This window comes from Mesoplodon mirus, assembly GCF_964341445.2.
Source record: "Mesoplodon mirus genome assembly, chromosome: 6".
Taxonomy (NCBI): Eukaryota; Metazoa; Chordata; class Mammalia; order Artiodactyla; family Ziphiidae; genus Mesoplodon; species Mesoplodon mirus.
Window position 1 is genome coordinate 121,953,769 of NC_138982.1, and position 26,065 is coordinate 121,979,833.

General features: G+C 34.9%; 1 protein-coding gene across 1 annotated transcript in view; it reads right to left on the reverse strand.

Annotated features, from left to right (window-relative positions):
* Window positions 1–26,065, reverse strand: part of TMPRSS15 (transmembrane serine protease 15) — a gene marked incomplete at both ends in the record, with an annotated part of 146,367 nt that overhangs the window by 42,429 nt on the left and 77,873 nt on the right. Inside the window, 5 exons of the mRNA XM_082625270.1 lie at window positions 1,899–2,028; window positions 3,357–3,467; window positions 20,775–20,915; window positions 22,896–23,018; window positions 25,882–25,971. Of these exons, the coding sequence (XP_082481396.1) occupies window positions 1,899–2,028; window positions 3,357–3,467; window positions 20,775–20,915; window positions 22,896–23,018; window positions 25,882–25,971 (595 nt within the window). The remainder of the gene's footprint in view (window positions 1–1,898; window positions 2,029–3,356; window positions 3,468–20,774; window positions 20,916–22,895; window positions 23,019–25,881; window positions 25,972–26,065) is intronic.

Here is a 26,065-nt window from a genome sequence, read left to right on the forward strand (position 1 = left end):
TTGAAGTGGGGATAAACAATTGTCCGTTTCAGTGTTTTGTTGATTCTTCATCAAAAAACATTATTTCCCCTAACCTACCCTCCTCCAAGACTCTTTATGTCTCAAAGCTCCCCAGGTTAAAAGGGTTTTTGTTAGAACATAAACTATAATGTATAATAAAAGGGATACATATATATATAAATTGCAAGGTTTCCAAATAATACCCATAAACCAAATTGATGATTATTTACATGATGGATGGTAAAACCCTCTTCCTCCATTTGAATTTGATAGGAACTGCCTTCCTGATGAGGATGACATCACTTGCATGAGACTTGGAGCTGGGGAGTTCCCATTCTGAAGGAACAGCATTTCAGGAGGTAAAAGGAGCTGAAAGCTCTCAATCCAACTAGTAGTTATCCAACTTCTAGTATCCAAGAAGTTATAGAGCATTTCTGACACTCTGACTGGGACCTCAACACATTTTCGTATTGTAAAATATCTCTATGTGGTGGTTAGGTGCTATTTTTGGCACTGGTAATCAATATAACTCTCCAAGTCTACTAGAAATTAAACACTGCACTAACATTATTTCTAGTGGAAAATATGTTTTGGGTTAAAAAGTAAACATTTTGAAATAAATTTCAAAAATCTGTATATAGCATGATGACTCTATGAATTAGTAATCAGAAAGAAGGGTCCCTTAAGAGGAAAGTAATCAATTACCTTTGATTTTGATGAACTAGAAATAGCTGAGATAACTTGGAAATGCTGGGAGTATAGGTGGATGTGGACTTAAATTATTTTCCTTTGTAACTTTGTGTAATCTTCTAAAATAAATTAGAAAACAATTCTGCAGTTCAAGGCAGAAAGGAAATTATAATGATTTATAACTGGCAAATGTACACTTCTGGCATACATTTATTTAGCTAGAAATATTTATATTTATATTTACATATATACTTATATATAAAGAATAACTTATTGCTTCAACAAATATTTTTTAGCACGTGTATTTTGAAACAAGGATAAGTCTAGATATTAGCAATGCAATAATGGATAAAATAGACATGGGTCTTACATTTATAGACTTCTTAGTTTACAGGCCAACCCGGTAAATAATATAGTGCTATGAGTGATAAATAACCATATGTGACCCAATATGGTTAAATCTCTCAAATCATGAATACCAAAGGATCAGAATGGTGAATTAGAGTTGACAGATTATACAGCTTAAATGAAGCAAATTATTACTATTTATCACCCACCATTTTTCACCTCATCACTTTTGAGACTGATGGGAAGGTAAAAAATGAATATGGTTAACTTATATATTTGATGTAATATATTATGATATTAAACTGGGATGTAACGTAAATTTTTGGTGAATCATTAATATGGAATTGTCACTTGAATTAAGTCTTGTAATTTTGCATATTCTTTCTCACAATAATTATACTGATACAAATCTTCTGAAAGAACTATTATGAACATGTCACAAAGATACAGCAAAAGCATGTTCTCTGCATTACTCTTGTGATTACTTATATACATTATAATATAGCATAAAATGGAATATTTCCTCTTCTTAAAAATAATAATCTACAGAAAATATTTAATGACATGAGAAATGTTCATGTGTAATTAGGCTACAAGACAGAGCATGATATGGTATTTTGTATGACTTTGTGATATACTATTTCTATATACTTATATTTATGTAATATTTATTAAAAGGTTATTAACTGTGGTTGTTGTTTGAAAATGGGGTTAGGCAAGATTTTGATTTTTTCCTTTTGATCATGTATATTTTCTAAATTCATAATTTCCATAAATTTTAAATTTCTTAATAAACCCAATTTGAAACCCATAAAAAAGCTTGAGAATAATTTAAGAGAGAGCAGGGTAGAATTACTTACCCTAGTCCCAGCAGCTGACAAACATAATTTGAAATCTGGGTCGTCCAGTTCTCAGCACAAGCTACATGCCATATGCTCTGGATTCTGAACTGCACCAAACCACGGTTTGTCGTGCCATTGAAGAGACGCACTAAAGAGATTAGATCATACATAGGGTCATTGTGACCTAAGTTGATAAAAGAAAATGATGGACTCTAAACTAAACCTGCAATGTTCTTAACATTTAGAGTTTAGGGATTGATAGTATGTAATTTTTCGTAACAGTATGCTGGAAGTCTTAAGTTGAAAAAGATAAATTCGGTAGACTTAATTTTGCTCTTTCATATGACTATAAAAAGGGAAAGGGCAAGTTCACTGCATACCAGTACAGCAAATAAACAGAAAATAAAGCTTTTTGAAGAGAATATCTTACAAATGTGTTCTCTAAAAGAAGGAAAACTCAAGTTCAGGAATAACTGTAAGCATTTTTTTTTCCTACCTCTTTCTCCAGAAGCTATTTTCTTTGCCCTTATTCTTTTGCTGTTTGGTTTCCATCATCTTCCCCTCCATCTTACAACCATTTTGGATAGAGTGTTAAGGTCATTAGTGGCTACGTGGGGATTGGGTTAAGCTAAGCTAGTTTATCAAACAGATAAAATATCACCCATCAGAGTTTTACCCACAGACACCATATTGTAATTCGGTAACTGAATGTTATGTTTACATTTTTTCCCTATTATAAAAAGAATAACAGAATGGACTTTAGAATTAGACAGACTTAGGCTGGAAACACAGCTCTAGCCCTTGCTAGGTGTGTGATCTTTGGCAGCCCCTTAACTCCTCCAAGCCTCAGCTTTCTCATGACTGAAATAGAGTGAATTCTAATTATGTTAAGATCGTTTTACAGCACTTAGTTACAGTGCCTGGCACATCATAAATAGCATTAAGTATGTGCTCTGAAGTAAAAGAAAGACAGAGTAAAAGTAGCCATTACTCCTAATGTGATAGAGATCTGGAGTGGGGCTGGACAGGAGTCACAGGCAGGAGTAGTAGATACTGAAGAATCAAGCATGTGAAGGAACAAGTCTAAGAAAGATAGTTATAAATGAGCATGAGGGTGCCTCTGTGTGTAGGCAGTGTACAGAGTATAACAGTTAATAAGAGTGATGCTAGAGTGCCTGTTGTGGGCTGTTGTCTCTCTGTGGTATTTTATGCTTTTTACCTGAAGATGGGCTGTCCTAGACTTAAAGTTATTGAATGTAGCCAAGTTTAAACAAACAGAAACAGAGTTTGCATGTTAGTTTTTGTTCTAACCAGAGTGGTGACAGTGGTGCTGAAATCACTGGGAGATCATAACCATAACCTCAGAGGACCAAAATATGTCCTAATAAATATAGTCATAATCTTCCTTTCACATCCGTAGAATCCAAATGTAGAGGTTAAGCTGATAAAAAGTATTTTCCTAAAAATAAAACATACCACAATGTGCTTCATCTGAGCCATCCTTACAGTGTGGAAAACTGTCACAGAGATTCACCAGCGGGACACACTCTCCATTCTTACACTGAAAATTGTCTTCCTTGCAGGGCTCTGTGGGGAAAAAATATGTACTCTATAGGATAAAGAAATGATAAATAGACAGTTCTAGAGTACCAATCCCATGTCTGCCCCTTTAAACATCCTGTTATTTGCCACTGTACATAGTTAAAGCTGGATTTGGTATTGACTATGACTACACACTTACTGCTCAGAATGTTTCTGCAATAGTTCTGTCAAAGCCAGAGGCATGGCTTAAGAAGAGCTTGTATAGGGGCTTCCCTGGTGGCGCAGTGGTTGAGAGTCCACCTGCCGATGCAGGGGACGCGGGTTCGAGCCCCGGTCCGGGGGTGGGTCCCACATGCCACCGAGCGGCTGGTCCCGTGAGCCATGGCCCCTGAACCTGCACGTCCGGAGCCTGTGCTCCGCGACAGGAGAGGCCACAACAGTGAGAGGCCCACATACCGCAAAATAAAACAAAACAAAACAAAACAAAAAGAGCGTGTATAAAACCTTAAGCATCTCCTCTGCAGCAGAGGGCAGGGCAGTTCCAAGAGATGGCCTAGAGGTTTTGGACATACCTCTCCGGCACCATCTCTGTGAGTCTCACATTCTTCAAACCCAAATGAACATATTGGGCTGGCCAAAAAGTTCGTTCATAAGCTGTTATGGGAAAACCCGAACAAACTTTTTGGCCAACCCAATACAAGTAACAACCACTGGCATGTTACACTAGCATAGAGAGATCTCTTGGTTTTACCATCCAAATGACACCTCCAAACCTTTATTATATAGAAATGTGGAAGGGGCCTTTTGGTGGGATCAAAGTTGGACCAGGCTGGAAGCAGTGAGCTTGATGAAAACGTGATGAGATGGGAAAACGTCATCTAAAGAAATGGAACCTGCAATAGTAGGAATTTGAAGGGAGGTAGGAATGGAGAGCCAAACAAGAAAAACAGGGTTGGAGTCATGGGAATGTGCTTGGACATTAAGAAACAGAAGGAAAATGAAGAGGCTGGACAGGGAAGGAGCTGAGTAGATCCGGTAGTTTTTTTCCAGAATTTGAGTTGTGCAGAAAGATGTCTACTTGAAATACTCATTGTTTAAAAGAAGTGAGAACTATATTTCCTGTAAATGTTTGTTTAAATCTTAAGGACTTTTGCCCTGGGAGAGTCTTCGTCTCACTGGAAAAGAGGGGTTTGCTTTCCTCAAGTTGTTTTCTGATTATGACTTGGGAGGGGTAGCTACATCCTGATATTAGGATCTCTGTTGGGGCCACACGGGATTTGGACCCTCTGAGAAAGGAAATAGTAGTTGGGTATGGAGAAGCTTGAAGTTTCTTCCCCTAGTGGTGCATGAACAATAATAATGGGTAAGAAAAAGCACTTGAAAAAAAAAAGGAACAGGGAAACCTGTATTTTAAAAACTATTAGTGAATATTAATCATTGACTACTATACTGTACTGCTTTCATAGATACACGACTCATGTTAAAATGGTTTCAAAAACAAATTTATGCTGACCAAATGTAATGACAACTGAAAGGAATAATTTCTGTTGCTTTAGAATCTAGGTTGTAGCCCCAAATCTGTGAGCATTGACAAATACTGTTATGTTCTACAGAGAGGTACTAAATGTAGCCATACTAATACTTTAAAAATTATCAAAACTAGTCCTGTGACTATAAATTTCTAGCTATCACCTATTTCCAGCTATGAAAAAGAGGGTTCGAGCTTTTTTCTAGAAAAAGACTAAATAAGGGTCTTAAGGAAGAGTGTTTTCACATGCAAGATGAGAGGAAGTTGCCATCCAGCAAACCAAGTGAAGGATGCCCCAAGAGAACCAATTCATACTGGGTTGCCTTAAAGAAGAGAGGCCATCTCACTCCCCAGCTGAAAGTTTATTACACTGCAGAGTCATAAGGGCTAGTGCTTAGACAGGGCCAGGGCTTACACAGGACTAGTGCAGGGACTTTCAGATACTTTTTTCAGCTGGGACCACAGTAAAAATACATATTTTAAATCATACTCTAGGGCACACCCCAATGTATATATGTGTGTGTATGAGTGTGTGTGCATGTAACTAAATTAAAATTTACTCTTACTTTGTTCTGTTATTTCTATTCTATTCTATTCCATTCCATCCCATCCCATCCCATCCCATCCCATTCTATTCATTCTATTCTATTCTATTCTATTCTATTCTATTCTATTCTATTCTATTCTATTCTATTCTATTCTATTCTATTCCATCCATTTTGCTCCATAGCAAAGAATGCTGGCCAAAACTCAATAAATTGATTTCATGATACACTTTTTGAAAAATACCAGACTAAACTGAAGTATAGTGAAAAATTTCATGGGAGATGGTAACTTTAGTGTCCTAAATTTTGTGGGTAGATAGCTATATAAATAAAGATTAGTATTCACTTCCTGTGTAATGAATTTAGAAGCCAGACATTTGGCTGGAACTTTCCTTTATGATAGTTAGGTGTAAGAGAGAGGGTGGCAGTAGAAAAAACCTGCATTTTCTCCATGTGCAGGGCAGTGCATGAGTTTTCTTTTGGCCACATGGACACTTGGAAAGATAATTGAGTGACAGCTGCCTGTCAGGACAAGCTGGCTCTAGCACAAATACGTGCGGGAATGAAGCCTGGCTGGTGGGGATTAGGAGCAAAGCAGGGTTATAAGAGATCACAAGGGTAAGTAGTGTACTACCCATGCCTACTGTGCAGTGACCCTGGGGAGGGGGGAGAGGAACACACCAAAGAACCCACAACTCTGTTCTACAAAAGAGTTAGCATTTGTCCAGGAGCTACTGTTAGCTGAAAGAAAACTACAGCGGTGGAAGATTATTTTTTTCTGCCTCTCTTCCAACACTGGAGCTATAGGAAGATGGAAGGGAAAGAAAGTAGGAAATAAGTTAAAGACAATATTTCCACCTTCTTCTACTTTAAGTTATTGGGCCAATATTTGTGCCTGAGTCGGGAGATTAAAAAAAAAAAAGAGCTATGACTTAGATGATATTAAAGTTTTGATGTTGTATTTGACTGTTCATTTTAATACCTAAAAGTGAGGTTTAATTACCCAGTTAAGAAAATTGCATACCTAAAATAGCTGGAAAAATGAAGAGATCTGCCTGAAATATCCCAGAATAAAAACAGAGATTTGAAATAAAGTAAGTAGAGAAAAATAAAGTTTTATCTGTTTATATTCTCATCAGGTCCGTTCTTTAAATTGAATGTACAATGTACTATCTGTAATACACTTATGCCTTGTTTCTTCATTTTATATGTTTAGGACTTGACAAAATGACTGGAACAAAGTAGGAAATCAGTAGATATTTGTTAAGTGTTAAGTGAATTAATTTATGTTAAATGAGTGATATGCCTCAAAAATCAGTATGAACCTTAGTAATAGAGTTGACGAAATACAAAGAAATCTTTAAAAGTATGATTTCAAAAAAAATTAAAAATTAGGCAGTTGATTTGCTGATGGTAACTATTGATTTGAAAAATAAAAATTGATTCTATGAATTATGAAGATAAAATTTACTGATTTGAGCAGTGGTTAAAACATAAGTTCTGGAATCATATGACTGGTTTGATCTGCAGCTTAGCCATTTCCTTTTTTTTTAACATCTTTATTGGAGTATAGTTGCTTTACAATGGTGTGTTAGTTTCTGCTTTATAACAAAGTGAATCAGCTATACATATAGATATATCCCCATATCTCTTCCCTCTTGCATCTCCCTCCCTTCCATCCTCTCTCTCCCACCCCTCTAGATGGTCACAAAGCACCGAGCTGATCTGCCTGTGCTATGCGGCTGCTTCCCACTAGCTATTGGTTTTACATTTGGTAGTGTATATAAGTCTATGCCACTCTCTCACTTTGTCCTAGCTTACCCTTCCCCCTCCCCATATCCTCAAGTCCATTCTCTAGTAGGTCTGCGTCTTTATTCCCCTCCTTCCCCTAGGTTCTGCATGACCTTTTTTTTTTTTTTTAGATTCCATATATATGTGTTAGCATACGGTATATGTTTTTCTCTTTTTGACTTATTTCACTCTGTATGACAGACTCTAGGTCCATCCACCTCACTACAAATAACTAAATTTCGTTTCTTTTTATGGCTGAGTAATATTCCATTGTGTATATGTGCCACATCTTCTTTATCTATTCATCTGTTGATGGACACTTAGGTTGCTTCCATGGTTTGGCTATTGTAAATAGAGTTGCAATGAACATTATGGTACATGACTCTTTTTGAATTATGGTTTTCTCAGGGTATATGCCAAGTAGTAGGATTGCTGGGTCGTATGGTAGTTCTATTTTTAGTTTTTTAAGGAACCTCCATACTGTTCTCCATAGTGGCTGTATCAATTTACATTCCCACCAACAGTGCAAGAGGGTCCCCTTTTCTCCACATCCTCTCCAGCAGTTATTGTTTGTAGATTTTTAAATCATGGCCATTCTGACTAGTGTGAAGTGATAGCTCATTGTAGTTTTGAGTTGCATTGCTCTAATGATTAATGATCTTGAGAGTTCTTTCATGTGTTTGTTGGCAATCTGCATATCTTCTTTGGAGAAATGTCTATTTAGGTCTTTTGCCCATTTTTTTGATTAGGTTGTTTCTTTTTTTTTGATATTGAACTGTATGAGCTGCTTGTATGTTTTGGAGATTAATCCTTTGTCAGTTGCTTCATTTGCAAATATTTTCTCCCATTCTGAGGGCTGTCTTTTCATCTTGTTTATGGTTTCCTTTGCTGTGCAAAAGCTTTGAAGTTTCATTAGGTCCCATTTGTTTATTTTTGTTTTTATTTTCATTTCTCTAGGAGGTGGGTCAAAAAGGATCTTGCTGTGATTTATGTCATAGAGTGTTCTGCCTATGTTTTCCTCTAAGAGTTTTATAGTGTCTGGCCATACATTTAGGTCTTTAATCCATTTTGAGTTTATTTTTGTGTATGGTGTTCTAATTTCATTCTTTTACATGGAGCTGTCCAGTTTTTCCAGCACCACTTATTGAAGATGCTGTCTTTTCTCCATTGTGTATTCTTGCCTCCTTTATCAAAGATAAGGTGACCATAGGTGCGTGGCTTTATCTCTGGGCTTTCTATCCTCTTCCATTGATCTATGTTTCTGTTTTTGTGCCAGTACCATACTAGCCACTTCCTTTTTATTTATTTTTGACCCTGAGCAAATACATTAGTCTTTCAGAAACTCAGTTTCCTTTACTGTCAAATAGGATAAATACTACTTATGTCTTAGGTATATCATGAGAGAGAGAGTAAATTTTTTAAAAATTAAATGCATTTAGTATACCAATATGAATACATTGAATGCAGAATAAATTTTATCCTTAACAGTAAAGTATTGATAGTAACATTTAGAAATCGTCCTTTTCATTGATATTTTTAAGTTACTATTCTTACTTTATGTTCTGATTGTGTGACTTTCCCCTCCAGATAATGCAAGAAGTCACACATAATCCTTTCTTCTGGGTATCTCACAACAATAATTGGAGCTATTTGTATAGGTTATTTTAAACTTTGATGAAGTCTATATTTTTTCAATCCAAATTTAAGTTACTTTAATAAAAAATACTTTAAGGAAGGCATGACTAGGCTGGTTGTTTCTACAAATCTTTATCCAATGAGAGTAGGTTACATATATCAAGTATAATACTATTAGGGAGGTTCTTATAAATGTAATTATCAATTTATTTCACAAACACCTATTTTTTTTTTAACCCCACATTTGTTTATTTATTTATTTTTGGCTGTGGTGGGTCTTTGTTTCTGTGCGAGGGCTTTCTCTAGTTGTGGCAAGCGGGGACCACTCTCTTCATCGTGGTGCGCGGGCCTCTCACTGTTGCGGCCTCTCTTGTTGCGGAGCACAGGCTCCAGACGCACAGGCTCAGTAGTTGTGGCTCACGGGCCTAGTTGCTCCGCGGCATGTGGGATCTTCCCAGACCAGGGTTCGAACCCGTGTCCCCTGCATTAGCAGGCAGATTCTCAACCACTGCGCCACCAGGGAAGCCCACAAACACCTATTTTTAAACCAGGTTAGTGAGATGATAAATGGGCAAAGACAGCTACTTACTTTATAGGCAAGCATTAATGTTTTAACTGAATTTATATTTTAATCTTTCTAGTGTTAATTTTCAGTTAGCAAACAGGAATACTTAAAGCTAGATATATATGTTTTTGAATTTATATATTCTATTTTAAATCTATACTTAATATATTTTTATTTATTTTAAAACCTGATGGCCTAAATATGTACCCATAATCAAATATCATAATATGAATGTTAGTCACAGCTAGTTATTTTTATATTACCCCATTACTTTGTTTTCATAGTTTGTTAAAATCATTATGTAAAAATGAGTTTTCAATATCAATACTCTAATAATAGATAATTTATTAATAATTTTACTCTTTTACTAGTATAGCCAGGCTATATTTAATTGGAAAACACATATCCATTGAATGAAAATTTAAATATCTGAATAAAAATATAAATGAAAACATGTATAAATATCTGAAAATTGTAATTTATTTTTGTGCTCTAGCCAAAGCTGTTAGGGTTATACCATATGAACATAGAAAAATTAACCTATTTCTATAAGATGAATATATTGGATGAAAAAATGCTGTATGGAGCAAAACAATCTATTGCTGATGAACTGAAAAGAATGACAAATTCTGAGGAGAAGTGTAAATAAACTTTTTCAAAATTTCCCTTTATGTGCATGAACTGAATTCTGATTCTTTGCAACATATAACAGTTTGGCTTCATTAAGAAGTCTTTAATCCAAAAGTTTAACTCTCTGTGGCCTCTGATGTCTTATTTCTGATCATTTTATGCCCATAGTGAGAGAGAGAGAAAAAAATATTGCTAAGAACTGAGTTTTCCCATCTCTTTTTTATGAAGTCTCCAGTAGCCCTGCCTCATTTAGTCAACATATGCTTGGTTTTAATGGAATTGAATTGATCTCTAAGGCACATGACACACAAGCTGGGGAGGGCTCTAAACCCCTAAATGTAATCAGCTGCCACTTCCACAGTTGCCAGATAAGCACTATTGAATTCCAAATTAAGATTCTGATATTCAGAAAAGGGCAATGAAGGGACATTCAGAGGAGAGTGATCTTAATAAATCTATATTTCATATACTCTAGTTTAATGTAAGTAAAATGTGAAAACTAAGATAAAGAAAGGAGATAGAAAAATATGTTATATAATTGTTTTATTCATCAATTGAATGCTTTGGAAGGTATCCCTAAAATATCTCAGAAGATAAATGAAGCACATACATGCTGCAAATTTATGATATTCCTTTCATCTCTTTTTCCTAAAATGACTAGCAAAGCAGCGCACCAATATAAACAGATATGTGTGCCTAATCTCTCTTTCCACTACCAGCGTGATTATCTGCCACTGCCAATTCCCTGTTTCTGTAATTGCTTTTCAGACTTTTGGTGTAAAAATCTCTCTGGGAGAAGACTGTGCTGATGATGACTCAATCCCTCCATTTTCTACTCTCCAGCAGCATCTGTCCTGTAGCCAAGAGGAATGTGAAACCACATTCCCAGCGTATTCAGCAAACAGTGATGGTCATGGAAGACTCCATTTTAGCTTCAATTTCTCTAAATGATTTATTACTTCAATAACATAATCATAGTAACTGAAATCTAGTGAAAAGGCAAACAAATATAAGCAACACCTATGCCATAAATCTCCAATCTATTTTTTTGTTGGAAGCCATAGATTACGCTCTTTTGGCTTTTATCTTGAAGGGAAATTTCTTGTACTATTTTTCAAAATCTTAATGTATTTATCTTATTATAAGACTCTAATAAAAGCTAGTAACTGTAATATTTTTAATAGAAGAGATGTTGCTGCCTTCCTTTTCCCAACCTATTCTCTTTCCACTTCTTTCCTCCCTTTTCCCTTACAATTTAAAATATGGCTTTAAAGACCTACTATTTCTCTAAAATTTCAAGATGCTTTCACTTTTGCAGATGGCAGAATGCTCAATAATTATTTCAGTTGTTTGGATTTGTAAATAAATTCACTCCCTTATTGGTTAGAGCTATTAGTTTTCTTATCTCATTAGTTCAGTTGGTTTTACTATTCATCTTCATTTCTTTAAAAATATAGTACTTCTCAGCCAAAGACCAATATCATATGATATTGCTTATATGTGGAATCTAAAAACATGATACATAAGTTTATTGGTTTTGGTGCAATGGTGAATGGGATTGTTTTCTTAACTTCTCTTTCTGATCTTTTGTTGTTAATGTATAGGAATGCAAAGGATTTCTGCGTGTTAATTTTGTATTCTGCAACTTTACCAAATTCATCCATGAGCTCCAGTAGTTCTCTGATGGCAACTTTAGAATTTTCTATGTAACTAACAGAGCATTGTAAATCACCCTTACTGCAATAAAAACTTTAAAAAATTAAAAAATGATACAAATGAAATTATTTACAAAACAGAAAGAGACTCACAGACATAGAAAACAAACTTATGTTTACCAAAGGGGGAAGGGGGTTGTGGGGAGGGATAAATTAGGAGGTTGGAATTAACATATACACACTACTATATGTAAAATATATAGATAACCAACAAGGACCTACTATATAGCACAGGGAACTATACTCAATATTTTGTAATAACCTATAAGGAAAAATAATCTTAAAAGAAATTATATATATATATATATATATATATATATATATATATATATATATATATACAATATATATAACTGAATCGCTGTGCTGTACACCTGAAGCTAACACAGTATAATAAATCAACTATACTTCAATAAAAAAAGAAAGTAAAAAAAAAAAGTTTATGTTTGCAGTTCATTTTAATTTGGTGAATAGATATGGGACAATGTTAAACAGCTAATAATTAATTATAGTTGCAGTTAATATAATGTGCTACAAGATTTTAGTTTATTTTGTGTTTTTATACTTACTAGAAATAAATGTTGGAAGATAAATTTTTTTGTAATAACAAATAAATAAATATAATTATAATACATTTTAAAAATATATAGTATTTCTCAAAAGTTCCTTCCATGACATCCTTGGAAAAAAGTTGGGAGGCCCTCCCCTCCAAGAGAATAATTTTCTTGCTCTATTTTAAAATACTTTATAGAACTGAGCACTTAATTCTATTGCATTCAAATACAAGTGATATTGATGTCTATACATTTTTTATTGCAGAATTTCTCCTCAAAAATTTAGAAATGTCACTCCGCTGTTTTAAAATATTCACCATAAAGTGACTAAAATATAAAGCTGAACTGATTTTTGACATCTTTGAAAAATGATTCTGTTTATTCTCCTTAAAAAATGTGCTGAAAAATTTTCCTCTTGAAATTAAAAATTTTAAACAGGAAATGTTACAACACTGATTTCTGCTTATAAATATTTTACAGTAAGCAATAAGACTTCATGATTTTTCAGTCACTTTAATCAGAGCTAGAAAGTATATAATTTTTTCCCATTACACCTTTCAGTGTTAGTTTTAACTGGTTCTATTATATTCAACTTGCGGGTTGGTCTTTTTCCTGTTTGCCTGTCACAGACTCCCACATTTTTCCATCTCTTTACCTATTGTTTTTGCTTACTTGATCATGCTTTTGTGCTGCACTTTTGTGACAATGTGGTATTTTGGTGCCAGAGTTTTTGAATAGGTGTGCAAAATAAACTGTGCAGTTCACACCATTAACAAAAACCTCTGATCAAGTCAGAGATAATAATCTGGTTGTGGTAGAGTTTCAACAAGAAATTCCTCTGCCCAAAGGTGGCCATAGGGATAAAATAGTGACAATTCATAATGGTAGTTTGAAAATTGTCTTGATTAATATTTTCCAAGGCAGTGATTTACTTCTCCTCTAAGTTAATTTCTGATCTTTATATATTATCTCTCTCTATATATATCTCTATATATCTTATACATTATATTTATACATAATGTATAATATATAATTTATATATTATATATTTATACACATAACTATATTTTCATGTCAATATATTTTCTTTTTTGCTATTTTGAAAAATAATTATAAGTATAATTTAAAAATAAATAAGTAATCTCATTTATAAATTAAAATAATTATAAATCATATCACTTTCTATATTTTTCTCCTTTTTCATGTACTCTATTTTAAGATAAATTCCAATTTTCTGTTGATCTAAAAGTCTTTATTGCTTTCCTTTGGTGTTGTATGTTCATTCATAGGCCTTAATATTTTTGTTTGTTTACTTCCCTAGTTGATCTTTTGTTTGTATACTTCATTAATTGATTTTTTTTGTTTATTTCACCAATGGATTTTTTTATTGATTCATGTCAATGTTGCTTATAAATCATAAGTAGCTGCTTCTAAAACATCACGAAATTCTTCTGAAGAACAGGATAGTTGGCTGCGCTACCACTTACTTTCACCTAAGTAGCTTGGGTAGTAACAATTGTTATGACTTATTTTCAGGGCCAGAGGGTATATAAGCTACAGGTCAATTTTCATATTTGTAGTAATGCTGAAAGCATACAACTTTCTAGCATGGAGTCTAAGGTTTAGGCCAGTTGTAAGTAGAGGAGCAGAGATTTGTACAGATGATTCTAGGATCAGATAATAGGCCAGATGATGAACAATGCTCCAAAACTGCCTCTTTTCTAGACATTTTAATTAAAGACAAACTGACCACAGTCTCTTATGGAAGGGAAGGATAGATGTAGGAAGGAATATGTATTCTGTTTTCCTGACATATTTGCATCTAGAGAGAACTACTAAGTTGTGGGACAGAAGTATTTTAAAAAATCATAGTACAAGTGGAGAAGCAAGCTATAAAAATTCTCTATAGACTGTTGAATGCAGAGTTATATTTTACATATATGAATGAAAATATTTATATCTATATCTATATATCTACATCTACATCTATATCTATATATCTCCATGATACAGAAAGTTCTTATTAGTTATCAATTTTATAAATATTATTGTATATATGTCAATCCCAATCTCCCAATTCATCCAGCCTCACCACCATCCCTGCTTTCCCCCCTGAGTGTCCATACGTTTGTTCTCTACATCTGTGTCTCTATTTCTGCCTTGCAAACTGGTCATCTGTAGAATTTTTCTAGATTCCACATATATGTGTTAGCATACGATATTTGTTTTTCTCTTTCTGACTTACTTCACTCTGTATGACAGTCTCTAGGTCCATCTATGTCTCTACAAAAGACCTAATTTCGTTCCTTTTTATGGCTGAGTAATATTCCACTATATATATGTACCACATCTTCTTTATCCATTCATCTGTCGATGGACACTCAGGTTGCTTCCATGTCCTGGCTGTTGTAAATAGTGCTGTAATGAACATTGTGGTACATGTATGTGTTGAATTATGGTTTTCTCTGGGTATATGCCCAATAGTGGGATTGCAGGGTCATATGGTAATTCTATTTTTAGTTTTTTTTAAGGAACCTCCATACTGTTCTCCATAGTGACTGTATCAATTTACATTCTCACCAACAGTACAAGAGGGTTCCCTTTTCTCCACATCCTCTCCAGCATTTGTTGTTTGTAGATTTCCTGATGATGACCATTCTAACTGGTGTGAGGTAATACCTCATTGTAGTTTTGATTTGCATTTCTCTAATAATTAGTGATGTTGAGCAGCTTTCCATGTGCCCCTTGGCCATCTGTATGTCTTCTCTGGAGAAATGTCTATTTAGGTCTTCTGCCCATTTTTTGATTGGGTTGCTTGTTTTTTTAATATTGAGCTGCATGAGCTGTTTAGATATTTTGGAGATTAATCCTTTGTCTATTGATTTGTTTGCAAATATTTTCTCCCATTCTGAGTGTTGTCTTTTTGTCTTGTTTATTATTTCCTTTGCTGTGCAAAAGCTTTGAAGTTTCATTAGGTCCATTTGTTTATTTTTGTTTTTATTTCCCTTACTCTAGGAGGTGGGTCAAAAAGGATCTTGCTGTGATTTATGTCATAGAGTTTCTTCTTATGTTTTCCTCTAAGAGCTTTATAGTTTCTGGCATTACATTTAGGTCTTTAATCCATTTTGAGTTTATTTTTGTGTATGGTGTTAGGGAGTGTTCTAATTTCATTCTTTTACATGTACCTGTCCAGTTTTTCCCACACCACTTATTTTTAATTTTTATTTTATACTTTTTAAATATCTTTATTGGAGTATAATTGCTTTACAATGGTGGTTAGTTTCTGCATTATAACAAAGTGAATCACCTATACATATAGATAGATATACCCCCATATCTCTTCCCTCTTACATTTCCCTCCCTCCCACCCTCCCTATCCCACCCATCTAGGTGGTCACAAACACTGAGCTGATCTCCCTGTGCTATGCAGCTGCTTCCCACTAGCTATCAGTTTTACATTTGGTAGCCCAGCACCATTTACTGAAGAGACTGTCTTTTCTCCATTGTATATCCTTGCCTCCTTTTTCACAGATTAGTTAACCGTAGGTGCGTGGGTTTATCTCTGGGCTTTCTATCCTGTGCCATTGAACTATATTTCTCTTTTTGTGCCAGTACCATATTGTCTTGATTACTGTAGCTTTGTAGTATAGTCTGAAGTCAGGAAGTCTGATTCCTCCAGCTTTGTTTTTTTCCCTCAAGATTGCTTTTGTTATTTGGGGTATTTTTTGTCTCCACACAAATTTTAAGATTTTTGTTCTAGTTGTGTGAAAAATGCCATTGGTAGATTGATAGAGATTGTGTTGAACCTGTAGACTGCTTTAGGTAGTATAGTCATTTTCACAATATTTATTCTTCCAATCCAAGAACATGGTATATCTCTACATCTGTTTGTATCATCTTTGATTTCTTTTATCAGTGTCTTATAGTTTTCTGAGTACAGGTCTTTTACCTCTTTAGATAAGTTTATTCTTAGGTATTTTATTCTTTTTGTTGCAATGGTGAATGGGATAGTTTCCTTAATATCTCTTTCTGATCTTTTGTTGCTATTGTATAGATATGCAAGAGATTTCTGTGCATTACTTTTGTATCCTGCAACTTTACCAAGTTCATTGATTAGCTCTGGTAGTTTTCTGGTGGTATCATTAGGATTTTCTCTGTATAGTATCATGTCATCTGCAAACAATGAGAGTTTTACTTCTTTTCCAATTTATATTCTTTTAATTTCTTTTTCTTCTCTGATTGCCATGGCCAGGACTTCCAAAACTATGTTGAATATCAGTGGCAAGAGTGGGCATCGTTGTCTTGTTCCTGATCTTAGAGGAAATGCTTTCAGTTTTTCACCATTGAGAATGATGTTTGCTGTGGGTTTGTCGTATTTGGTCTTTATTATGTTGAGGTAGGTTACCTCTATGCCCACTTTCTGGAGAGTTTTTAATCATAAATGGGTGTTGAATTTTGTCAAAAGCTTTTTCTGCATCTATTGATATGATCATGTGGTTTTTATCCTTCAGTTTGTTAATATGGTGTATCACATTGATTTATTTGCATATATTGAAGAATACTTGCATCCCTGGGATAAATCCCACATCATCATGGTGTATGGTCCTTTTAATGTGTTGTTGGATTCTGTTTGCTAACATTTTGTTGTGGATTTTTGAATCTATATTTATCAGTGATATTGGTCTGTAATTTTCTTTTTGTAATATCTTTGTCTGGTTTTGGTATCAGGGTGATGGTGGCCTCGTAGAATGAGTTTGGGAGTGTTCCTTCCTCTGCAATTTTTTGGGAGAGTTTGAGAAGGATGGGTGTGAGCTCTTCTCTAAATGTTTGATAGAATTCACCTGTGAAGCCATTTGGTGCTGGACTTTTGTTTGTTGGAAGACTTTTAATTACAGTACCAATTTCATTACTTGTGGTTGGTCTGTTCATAAATTTTATTTCGTCTTGGTTCAGTCTTGGAAGGTTATACCTTTATAAGAATTTGTCCATTTCTTCCAGGTTGTCCATTTTATTGGGATAGAGTTGCTTGTAGTAGTCTCTTAGGATGCTTTTTATTTCTGTGGTGTCCATTGTAACTTCTCCTTTTTCATTCTAATTTTATTGATTTGAGTCATCTCCATCTTTTTCTTGATGACTCTGGCCAAAGGTTTATCCATTTTGTTTATCTCCTCAAAGAACCAGCTTTTAGTTTTATTGATCTTTGCTATTTTTTTCTATATTTCTCTTTCATTTATTTCTGATCTTGTCTTTATAATTTCTTTCCTTCTACTAACTTTGAGTTTTGTTTGTTCTTCTTTCTCTAGTTCCTTTAGGTGTAAGGTTAGATTGTTTATTTGTGACTTTTTTTTTTTTTTTGTCTCCAGAAGTAAGATTGTATTGCTGTAAACTTCCCTCTTAAAACTGCTTTTGCTGCATCCCATAGGTTTTGGTTCATCATGTTTTCCTTGTCATTTGTCTCTAGGTATTTTTTGATTTCCTCTTTGATTTCTTCAGTGATCTCTTGATTATTTAGTAATATATTGTTTAGCCTCCATGTGTTTGTGTTTTTTATGTTTTTCCCTGTAACTGATTTCTAATCTCAGCATTGTCGTCCAAAAAGATGCTTGATATGATTTCAATTTTCTTAAATTTACTGAGGCTTGATGTGACCCAAGATGTGATCTACCCTGTAGAATGTTCTATGTGCAATTGAGAAGAAAGTTTATTCTGTTGTTTTTGAACATAATGTCCTATAAATATCAGTTAAATCTATCTGGTCTGTTGTGTCATTTAAAGCTTGTGTTTCCTTATTAATTTTCTGTCTGGATGATCTGTCCATTGGTGTAAGTGAGGTGTTAAAATCCCTCACTATTATTGTGTTACTGTTGATTTCCTCTTTTATAGCTGTTAGCATTTACCTTATGTATTGAGGTGCTCCTATGTTAGGTGCATAAATATTTATAATGTTATATCTTCTCCTTGGATTGATCCCTTGTTCATTATGTAGTGTCTTTCCTTGTCTCTTGTAACATTCTTTATTTTAAAGTCTATTTTAGGGCTTCCCTGGTGGTGCAGTTGTAGGGAGTCCACCTGCCTATGCAGGGGACACGGGTTCATGCACCAGTCCAGGAAGATCCCACATGCCACGGAGCAAATAGGCCCATAAGCCTGTGTGTCCAGAGTCTGTGCTCTGCAGTGGGAGAGGCCACAACAGTGAGAGGCCCGCGTACCGCAAAAAAAAAAAAGTCTATTTTATCTGATATGAATATTGCTACTCCAGCTTTCTTTTGATTTCCATTTGCATGGAATATCTTTTTCCATCCCTCCACTTTCAGTCTGTATGTGTCCCTAGGTCTGAAGTGGGTCTCCTGTAGACAGCATATATACAGTCTTGTTTTTGTATCCATTCAGTGAGCCTGTGTCTTTTGGTTGGAGCATTTGATCCATTCACATTTAAGGTAATTATCGACATGTATGTTCCTATTACTATTTTCTTAATTGTTTTGGGTTTGTTTTTGTATGTCCTTTTCTTCTCTTGTGTTTCCCACTTAGAGAAGTTCCTTTAACATTTGTTGTAGAGCTGGTTTGGTGGTGCTGAATTCTCTTAGCTTTTGCTTGTCTGTAAAGCTTTTGATATCTCCATCTAATCTGAATGAGATCCTTGCTGGGTAGAGTAATCTTGGTTGTAGGTTCTTCCCTTTCATCACTTTAAATATATATTGCCACTCCCTTCTGGCTTGTAGGTTTTCTGCTGAGAAATCAGCTGTTAACCTTATGGGAGTTCCCTTGTATGTTATTGGTCGTTTTTCCCTTGTTGCTTTTAATAATTTTTCTTTGTCTTTAATATTTGCCAATTTGATTACTATGTGTCTTGGCATGTTTCTCCTTTGGTTTATCCTGCCTGGGACTCTCTGTGGTTCCTGGACTTGGGTGGCTATTTCTTTCATATGTTATGGATGTTTTCAACTATAATCTCTTCAAATATTTTCTCAGGTCCTTTCTCTCTCTCTTTGCCTTCTGGGACCCCTGTAATGTGAATGTTGGTGAGTTTTATGTTGTCCCAGATGTCTTTTAGGCTGTCTTCATTTCTTTTCATTCGTTTTCTTTTTTTTTTAATTTTGTTTCACAGCAGTGAATTCCACCATTCTGTCTTCCAGGTCACTTATCCATTCTTCTGCTTCAGTTATTCTGCTATTGATTCCTTGTGTATTTTTCATTTCATTTATTGTATTGTTCATCTCTGTTTGTTTATTCTTTAATTCTTCTATGTCTTTATTAAACATTTCTTTCATCTTCTCGATTTTTGCCTCTATTCTATTTCCGAGGTCCTGGATCATCTTTCCTATCATTATTCTGAATTCTTTTTCTGGAAGGTTGCCTATCTCCACTTCATTTAATTGTTTTTCTCTGTTTTATCTTGTTCCTTCTTCTGGTATCTAGTCCTGTGCCTTTTAATTTTGTCTATCTTTCTGTGAATGTGGTTTTTGTTCCACAGGCTGCAGGATTATAGTTCTTCTTGCTTCTGTTGTCTGCCCGCTGGTGGCTGATGCTATCTAAGGGGCTTGTTCAGTCTTCCTGATAGGAGGGACTGGTGGTATGTAGAGCTGGCTGTTGCTCTGGTGGGCAGAGCTCAGTAAAACTTTAATCTGCTTGTCTGTTGATGGGTGGGGCTGAGTTTCCTCCTTGTTGGTTGTTTGGCCTGAGGTGACCCAGCACTGGAGGCTACAGGCTCTTTAGTGGGGCTAATGGACTCCGGGAGGGCTCATGCCAAGGAGTACTTCCCAGAAGTTCTGCTGTCAGGGTCCTTGTCCCCATGGTGAGCCACAGCCACCCACTGTCTCTTCAGGAGACCCTCCAACACTAGTACATAGGTCTGGCTCATTCTCTTATGGGGTCACTGCTCCTTCCCCTTGGGTCCTGATGCATACACTACTTTGTGTGTGCCCTCCAAAAGTGGAGTCTCTGTTTACCTCAGTCCTGTTGAAGTCCTGCAATTAAATTCTGCTAGCCTTCAAAGTCTGTTTCTCTGGGAATTCCTCCTCCCATTGCCAGACCCCCAGATTGGGAAGCCTGGCAAGGGCTCAGAGTCATCACTTCAGTGGGTGGACTCCTGTGGTATAATTGTTCTCCAGTTTGTGAGTCACCCACTCAGCAGTTATGGGATTTGATTTTGTGATTGCACCCCTCCTACTGTCTCATTGCGGTTTCTCCTTTGTCTTTGGATGTGGGGTATAGTTTTTAGTGAGTTACAGTGTCTTCCTGTTAGTGACTGTTCAGCAGTTAGCTCTTTCAAGAGGGAGTGAGTGCACATCCTTCTACTCTGCCATCTCGAACAAATCTCCCCTCCTGTATGTTACTACTGTTTTACTCCAAAAGTTACAAGGCAGCATGTAATCCCGAGTACACTTACCTGGAATCCCCAAGTAATAGCCAGTAGTGAAATTTGCTTTAAATCCCCCTTTTGCCAACCCATAATCAGTGATAAAAAGCACAGTCATTCTGTTGGTGGTTGAGAACACGTCCTTTACTGGACCAGGTCCTGTGTACACTGCTGCTCAAAAATAATAATAATAATAAAAAAAGAATAATCAGTGAGATGATCTTTTGACTCTAGAAGGAATATACCCTTTTTCTCAGTTCTGTCTCCCAGAGGTATGCAACATGCAGCCTGGCTTGCTCAGGAAGCACCACATGTAAGTAAATGCATACATTCTCTTACATTTTAGGCACTGCTTCTAGGAAAGCCAACTTCTCTACTGATCTTTTCCAGTATTACTTAAGGTTTCTGCAGCTCTATAATTTAATGATGAATTACTCATAATATTGTCTGGCTTTGCATCACTACTATTCAAAGCTCATGTTATCACAGAAAAATAATTGTTTGCCTGTTTTTAAAGGCCCTTTTAAAATAACAGAGCTTATAGTCTCCTTTAATAAATTTTTGTCTAAATTTATTTGATATTTTTAATAAATTGAATCACTAATCTAATCTGAAATATGAATTAATTAGAGACAGATAATATAAACCTAAATGATGGTTTTCTATATTTTTCCCTCTAATCCCTGGGCTTTGAGGGTTTCATAAACAATAAAATACTCTTTATTAAAAACTAAAAGCTTCAGTTAATTTAAAAATATATTCATCTTATTAAATATTTTATATATTGGAATCCTTGAAAATGATTCTGTATCAAAAGAACTTCTCACCTACATATTTGAAAAGGATGATTCTGAGATCCTTTTGGAATTCGTATTTACTTTTCTGTGATTGATGGAAATACTAAGAGGTGAAATGATAAAAATTGATTTTTCTTAGATCATGAGAACACTGAAGTTTTTATTAGAAAGACAGAGTAAACTGAAAATGGAAAAACTACTCAAAATGTGTTTATAACTATATTGAAAATCAAATTTGAAGTTCCTCAGTTCTTGCTAGCACAAGACTCCTCACCCCACCGAGACTTTCATTGTTATTTGTTCTGTGTGTGGCTCTCAAAATCCTCTCCCAGGAAACTTGTACTTTAGAACTTTGTGGGATTTTTCTGAAGAGCCTACATTATGGTGACAGATTAGTATGCCTGGGAAACCCTCTCCACCACTCTGCTCCTTCATTGCTATACAGCATGCCCTCTGGAGTCTTCATCCACTGGTTGCAGTGTTCATGTGATTGCATAGCTATCTGGCCAGATTTTATAGGAAATAATTAATACAGGTCTAAAGCACAGTTAGATAAAACATTTTTACTTGTAAAGTGTGCTGTTTCTGCATTCCAGTTGACATTTCATGTATTTTCATAGTTCAGTTCATGACTTATCAAGAGACACTCCTTTCTTAAAAATTGGTAGTAATTGAGTAAGATATTAGCCATTATACTTGATAGATTTTTATTATATTAACATGCATTCTATGATCTAGGTATAATAATTTCCTCTAGAATAGAACACTTTCCCCCTATGTCTATTTAAAAAAAATTAATGATCAACAGATGTTAGGGAAAAATCAACTTGCTCAACTTTTGACTTATTCTCAGATACTTATATAGAAGCAGCTAGTACTAGAGACAGAGCCAATCAAAGTAATAGTGAAACACAAAGTAAAAAGCATTTAAAATTTTTGCATAACAAACACAATTGTTCCTCTAGTTTGAAGTGAAATAAAACATAATATAATAGCTGTCTTTGGAAATACAATGTACACATAATGCATAGAAAACTGCATAATGGATGTTATTAGCTTTTAGTCTCTAAAGTGTAATGCTTATTGTAGTAAATTAATATCAGCTGGTAGGAACTGCTGACTCAAAACTATGAATCTTCGTTTGCCAAGAATGTTTAAGAAATATACCATTCTGTCATCATTGTAAACACTCCCCATATTGGAAGCATGACATACAGTTTGACATGTTACTCTACTGCTGTAATTTCACTTTGCTAGTTGTAAAATAGTGACTATATTTATTGAGAAATGCTCTCTCCATCAGCCCAGTGTCTTGAGCCGTTCAACCTTCACAATATTTAAACTGGAGACTTACCTAAGAGCAAGGAATCATCTTCACCATCTCTGATTTCAACAACATCTGCAATATTTTCTAAGTCAAATGCTTGAAAGTGAAGCTGAATATTTTTTCCCTTTTGTGCATTTAAATTCCAAACACCTTAAAAGTAATAAATAACAACATAGTTTAAACATAGTTCTTTTGATTTCTCTTCAAAACTTCAATCTCTTGAGAATTTCAAATTATTTTCAAAGATTTATTTCATTTTATATAAACCAATATTCCAAGCTGTTTCTGTGTGTGAAGAAACATTTTGTCTGTTCCAGAATATTTGTAGTAAAATTTCAACTAAATATGAAATAATTTACTGCAATTCAATTTACTTTATTTCATATAAAATGGAATATCTTAATCAAAGCTTACCAATAGTGTTTTACTCATACAGTCTAAAATTTATAAATGTCAAAGATGTGAATTTTCTATTTCCATTTATTTTATTTCCATGACTAAATGCAGAGGAAAACAAGGTGATGAAAATGCAATTTGTAGGGCAACTAAACTTTAGTATTTCTTTAAGTAATTGTTCCCATTATTTATATGTGTCATATGATGGTAGTTCCTTTTGGAACAAAACAAAACAAAATTACCAGCTTTATAACAATAAACACTCCTCTTTCTTTATTGATTCCTTAAAAGATTTAGTCTTTACATTTTGTTCTAGGCTCTTTCCTCATTCTGCGTGAGTGTTCTCATTCACTCTTAAGGAAATCATTTCATCAACATAGTAATGACATCTAAGTCTTTATTTTCTACACTTTTTTTTGAGAAGTAGATCCATTTATTCAATTATTTACTGTGTACAGACCTACATGTACATATCTCAAATTCAACGTGTAATACAGGGAACACTCAATTATCTCTTTCCCCAACTCATTCCTTTTTTCATTTTTCCTATCTCGGTGAATAGCACCACTACACATCTACTCATAGTTGTCTATACCAGGAACCTCTGCATCTCCCTTGACCTCCTCTCTCCTACTGCATCCAATCAATCACCAAGGCTGTCAGTACTACCTCCTATATCCCTGGAATCCCATTTCCTTCTCAGTCTCCACTGCCATTATCTGAGTTCAAGTCATGTTTATTTATTTTATTTTATTTTTTTAAGGTGTTGGGGGTAGGAGTTTATTAATTAATTATTTTTGCTGTGTTGAGTCTTTGTTTCTGTGCTAGGGCTTTCTCTTGTTGTGGCAAGAGGGGGTCACTCTTCATCGTGGTGCATGGGTCTCTCACTCTCATGGCCTCTCTTGTTGCGGAGCACAGGCTCCAGACGTGCAGGCTCAGTAGTTGTGGCTCACGGGCCTAGTTGCTCCGTGAGATGTGGGATCTCCCAGACCAGGGCTTGAACCCGTGTCCCCTGCATTAGCAGGCAGATTCTCAACCACTGAGCCACCAGGGAAGCCCTAAGTCACCTTTATTTTTCATCTCCTAATTGTTGATGCTGATGGCTCCCTTACCACCTATCTCTGATTCTACAGCCAGACGGATCCATCGAAGATGCAAACATGATTTCATCACTATTTTCCTCTAAACCATTTAAAGTTTCCTCAGTGCTCTCAGGATAAAATCCAAACTGCTTAATGTGGTGTGAAATACCTTCACAATTCAATTTCATTTATTATTACTTAACTTCGTTTGAAGATTCAAGAAAAAAAAAATCAAGGTCTTCTACCTCTGAACTTTTTGTATGTTAGGTACCTCTCATGTCCCTCCACAGTCTCCTGCCTTTGCACTTATTACAAACAGCACCTTAGAATTTTGTGATGCCTGACAATTTATCTGAATCCTTATGTAGACTGAATTATGTTTGTTTCTTCTTTACTTACTTCAGTGCCTAACAGATGAAGCATTCAATAAATATTTGTTGAATAAAGCAATAAATTTCTCCAAATTGTTCTTTCAATGTTCTGCTTATTTTCAGATATTTTTAAATCATTACTTTGTACAAATGACATGTTTAAAAGATATTTCCAATGTGAAGTAGAGATGATAATCTCTGGTTCCCCATACAAGTCAAATTAGATGAATGGCTCTTTATTTTTTTGAATCAGATATCTCCCTATAATAGTGACTCTATTATCCTATCAAAATGATACTTATCTCTGGATCATTTGAAGGAAGAAATTACATTTTCTAATAACACATTTTTCACTATGATTGGAACATTTTTTTCACTGGTAGAATTTTACATTTAGGTAGGTGGTGTTATGGGTGGCTGTGGAAGGCAAGGGAAGAACATGTCTGTTTTCCAGAACTACTGGAGTGGAATCTTTGTAGGACGGGCCTGGGAATCTGCATCTTTAACACAGACAATCTCTAAGCAGCCTTATGAGCTTCTCTATTTAGGACTAATGATCTAGAGACAAGCTTTTTATGGTTTTAGCATACTGGTCTATTCTTCTCTCTAGACTTAGAATATTTTAGTGATCCTCTTTATTAGTTCATCTTTTATATTGGGAATCTAATCACATTACTATAACTGCCTGCTTTATTGACCTTAGTCTATATTTATAAAGGGTGTGTATGTCACAGCTGGCTCTTTGCTTTTTATACTTTCCACTGACCTTATTCTATGGAATTGCAACCTTGTTATACACACCATAAACATTATATGCATAATCAAGGGGAGTGGTGTCTGGGGTAAGGCTGCCTATTTCACCTACTGGTTTTATTCAACTTTTAAATTTGAGAAATATAATAATATCATCTGTTTTAAAGAATTATTGTGAGAACTGTCTAAAATAAGGTATATAAAGCATTAGTGCAGTGACTGGCATAAAATAAATGCAAAAAGTTAGTAATTAATTATTGTTATTCTTGTTATCATTCTATTAAGCAATCTCACAGATGTGGTTGTTGTATTCAGATACAGTAAATTTATAATTACTTTGCTGTGTCAAGGGGAGAATCTAACTTTGATATATACATTTGTTTCTCATGGCCTGGAAAAGAAATGACTCACAGAAAGCCTGATTAGGGTATTTGTTTGGAAAGTTCATAGACATGAATGTTGTATTTGGCTCCCACAGTTCAAAAGGTCCTCCACAGTCCGCTGAAAAGGAAAGAAATGAAAAATCATTAGTAACATATTGTTTATTTCAGACATAATACTATATGCCCATAAATTTCCAATTATATTTCTTGGA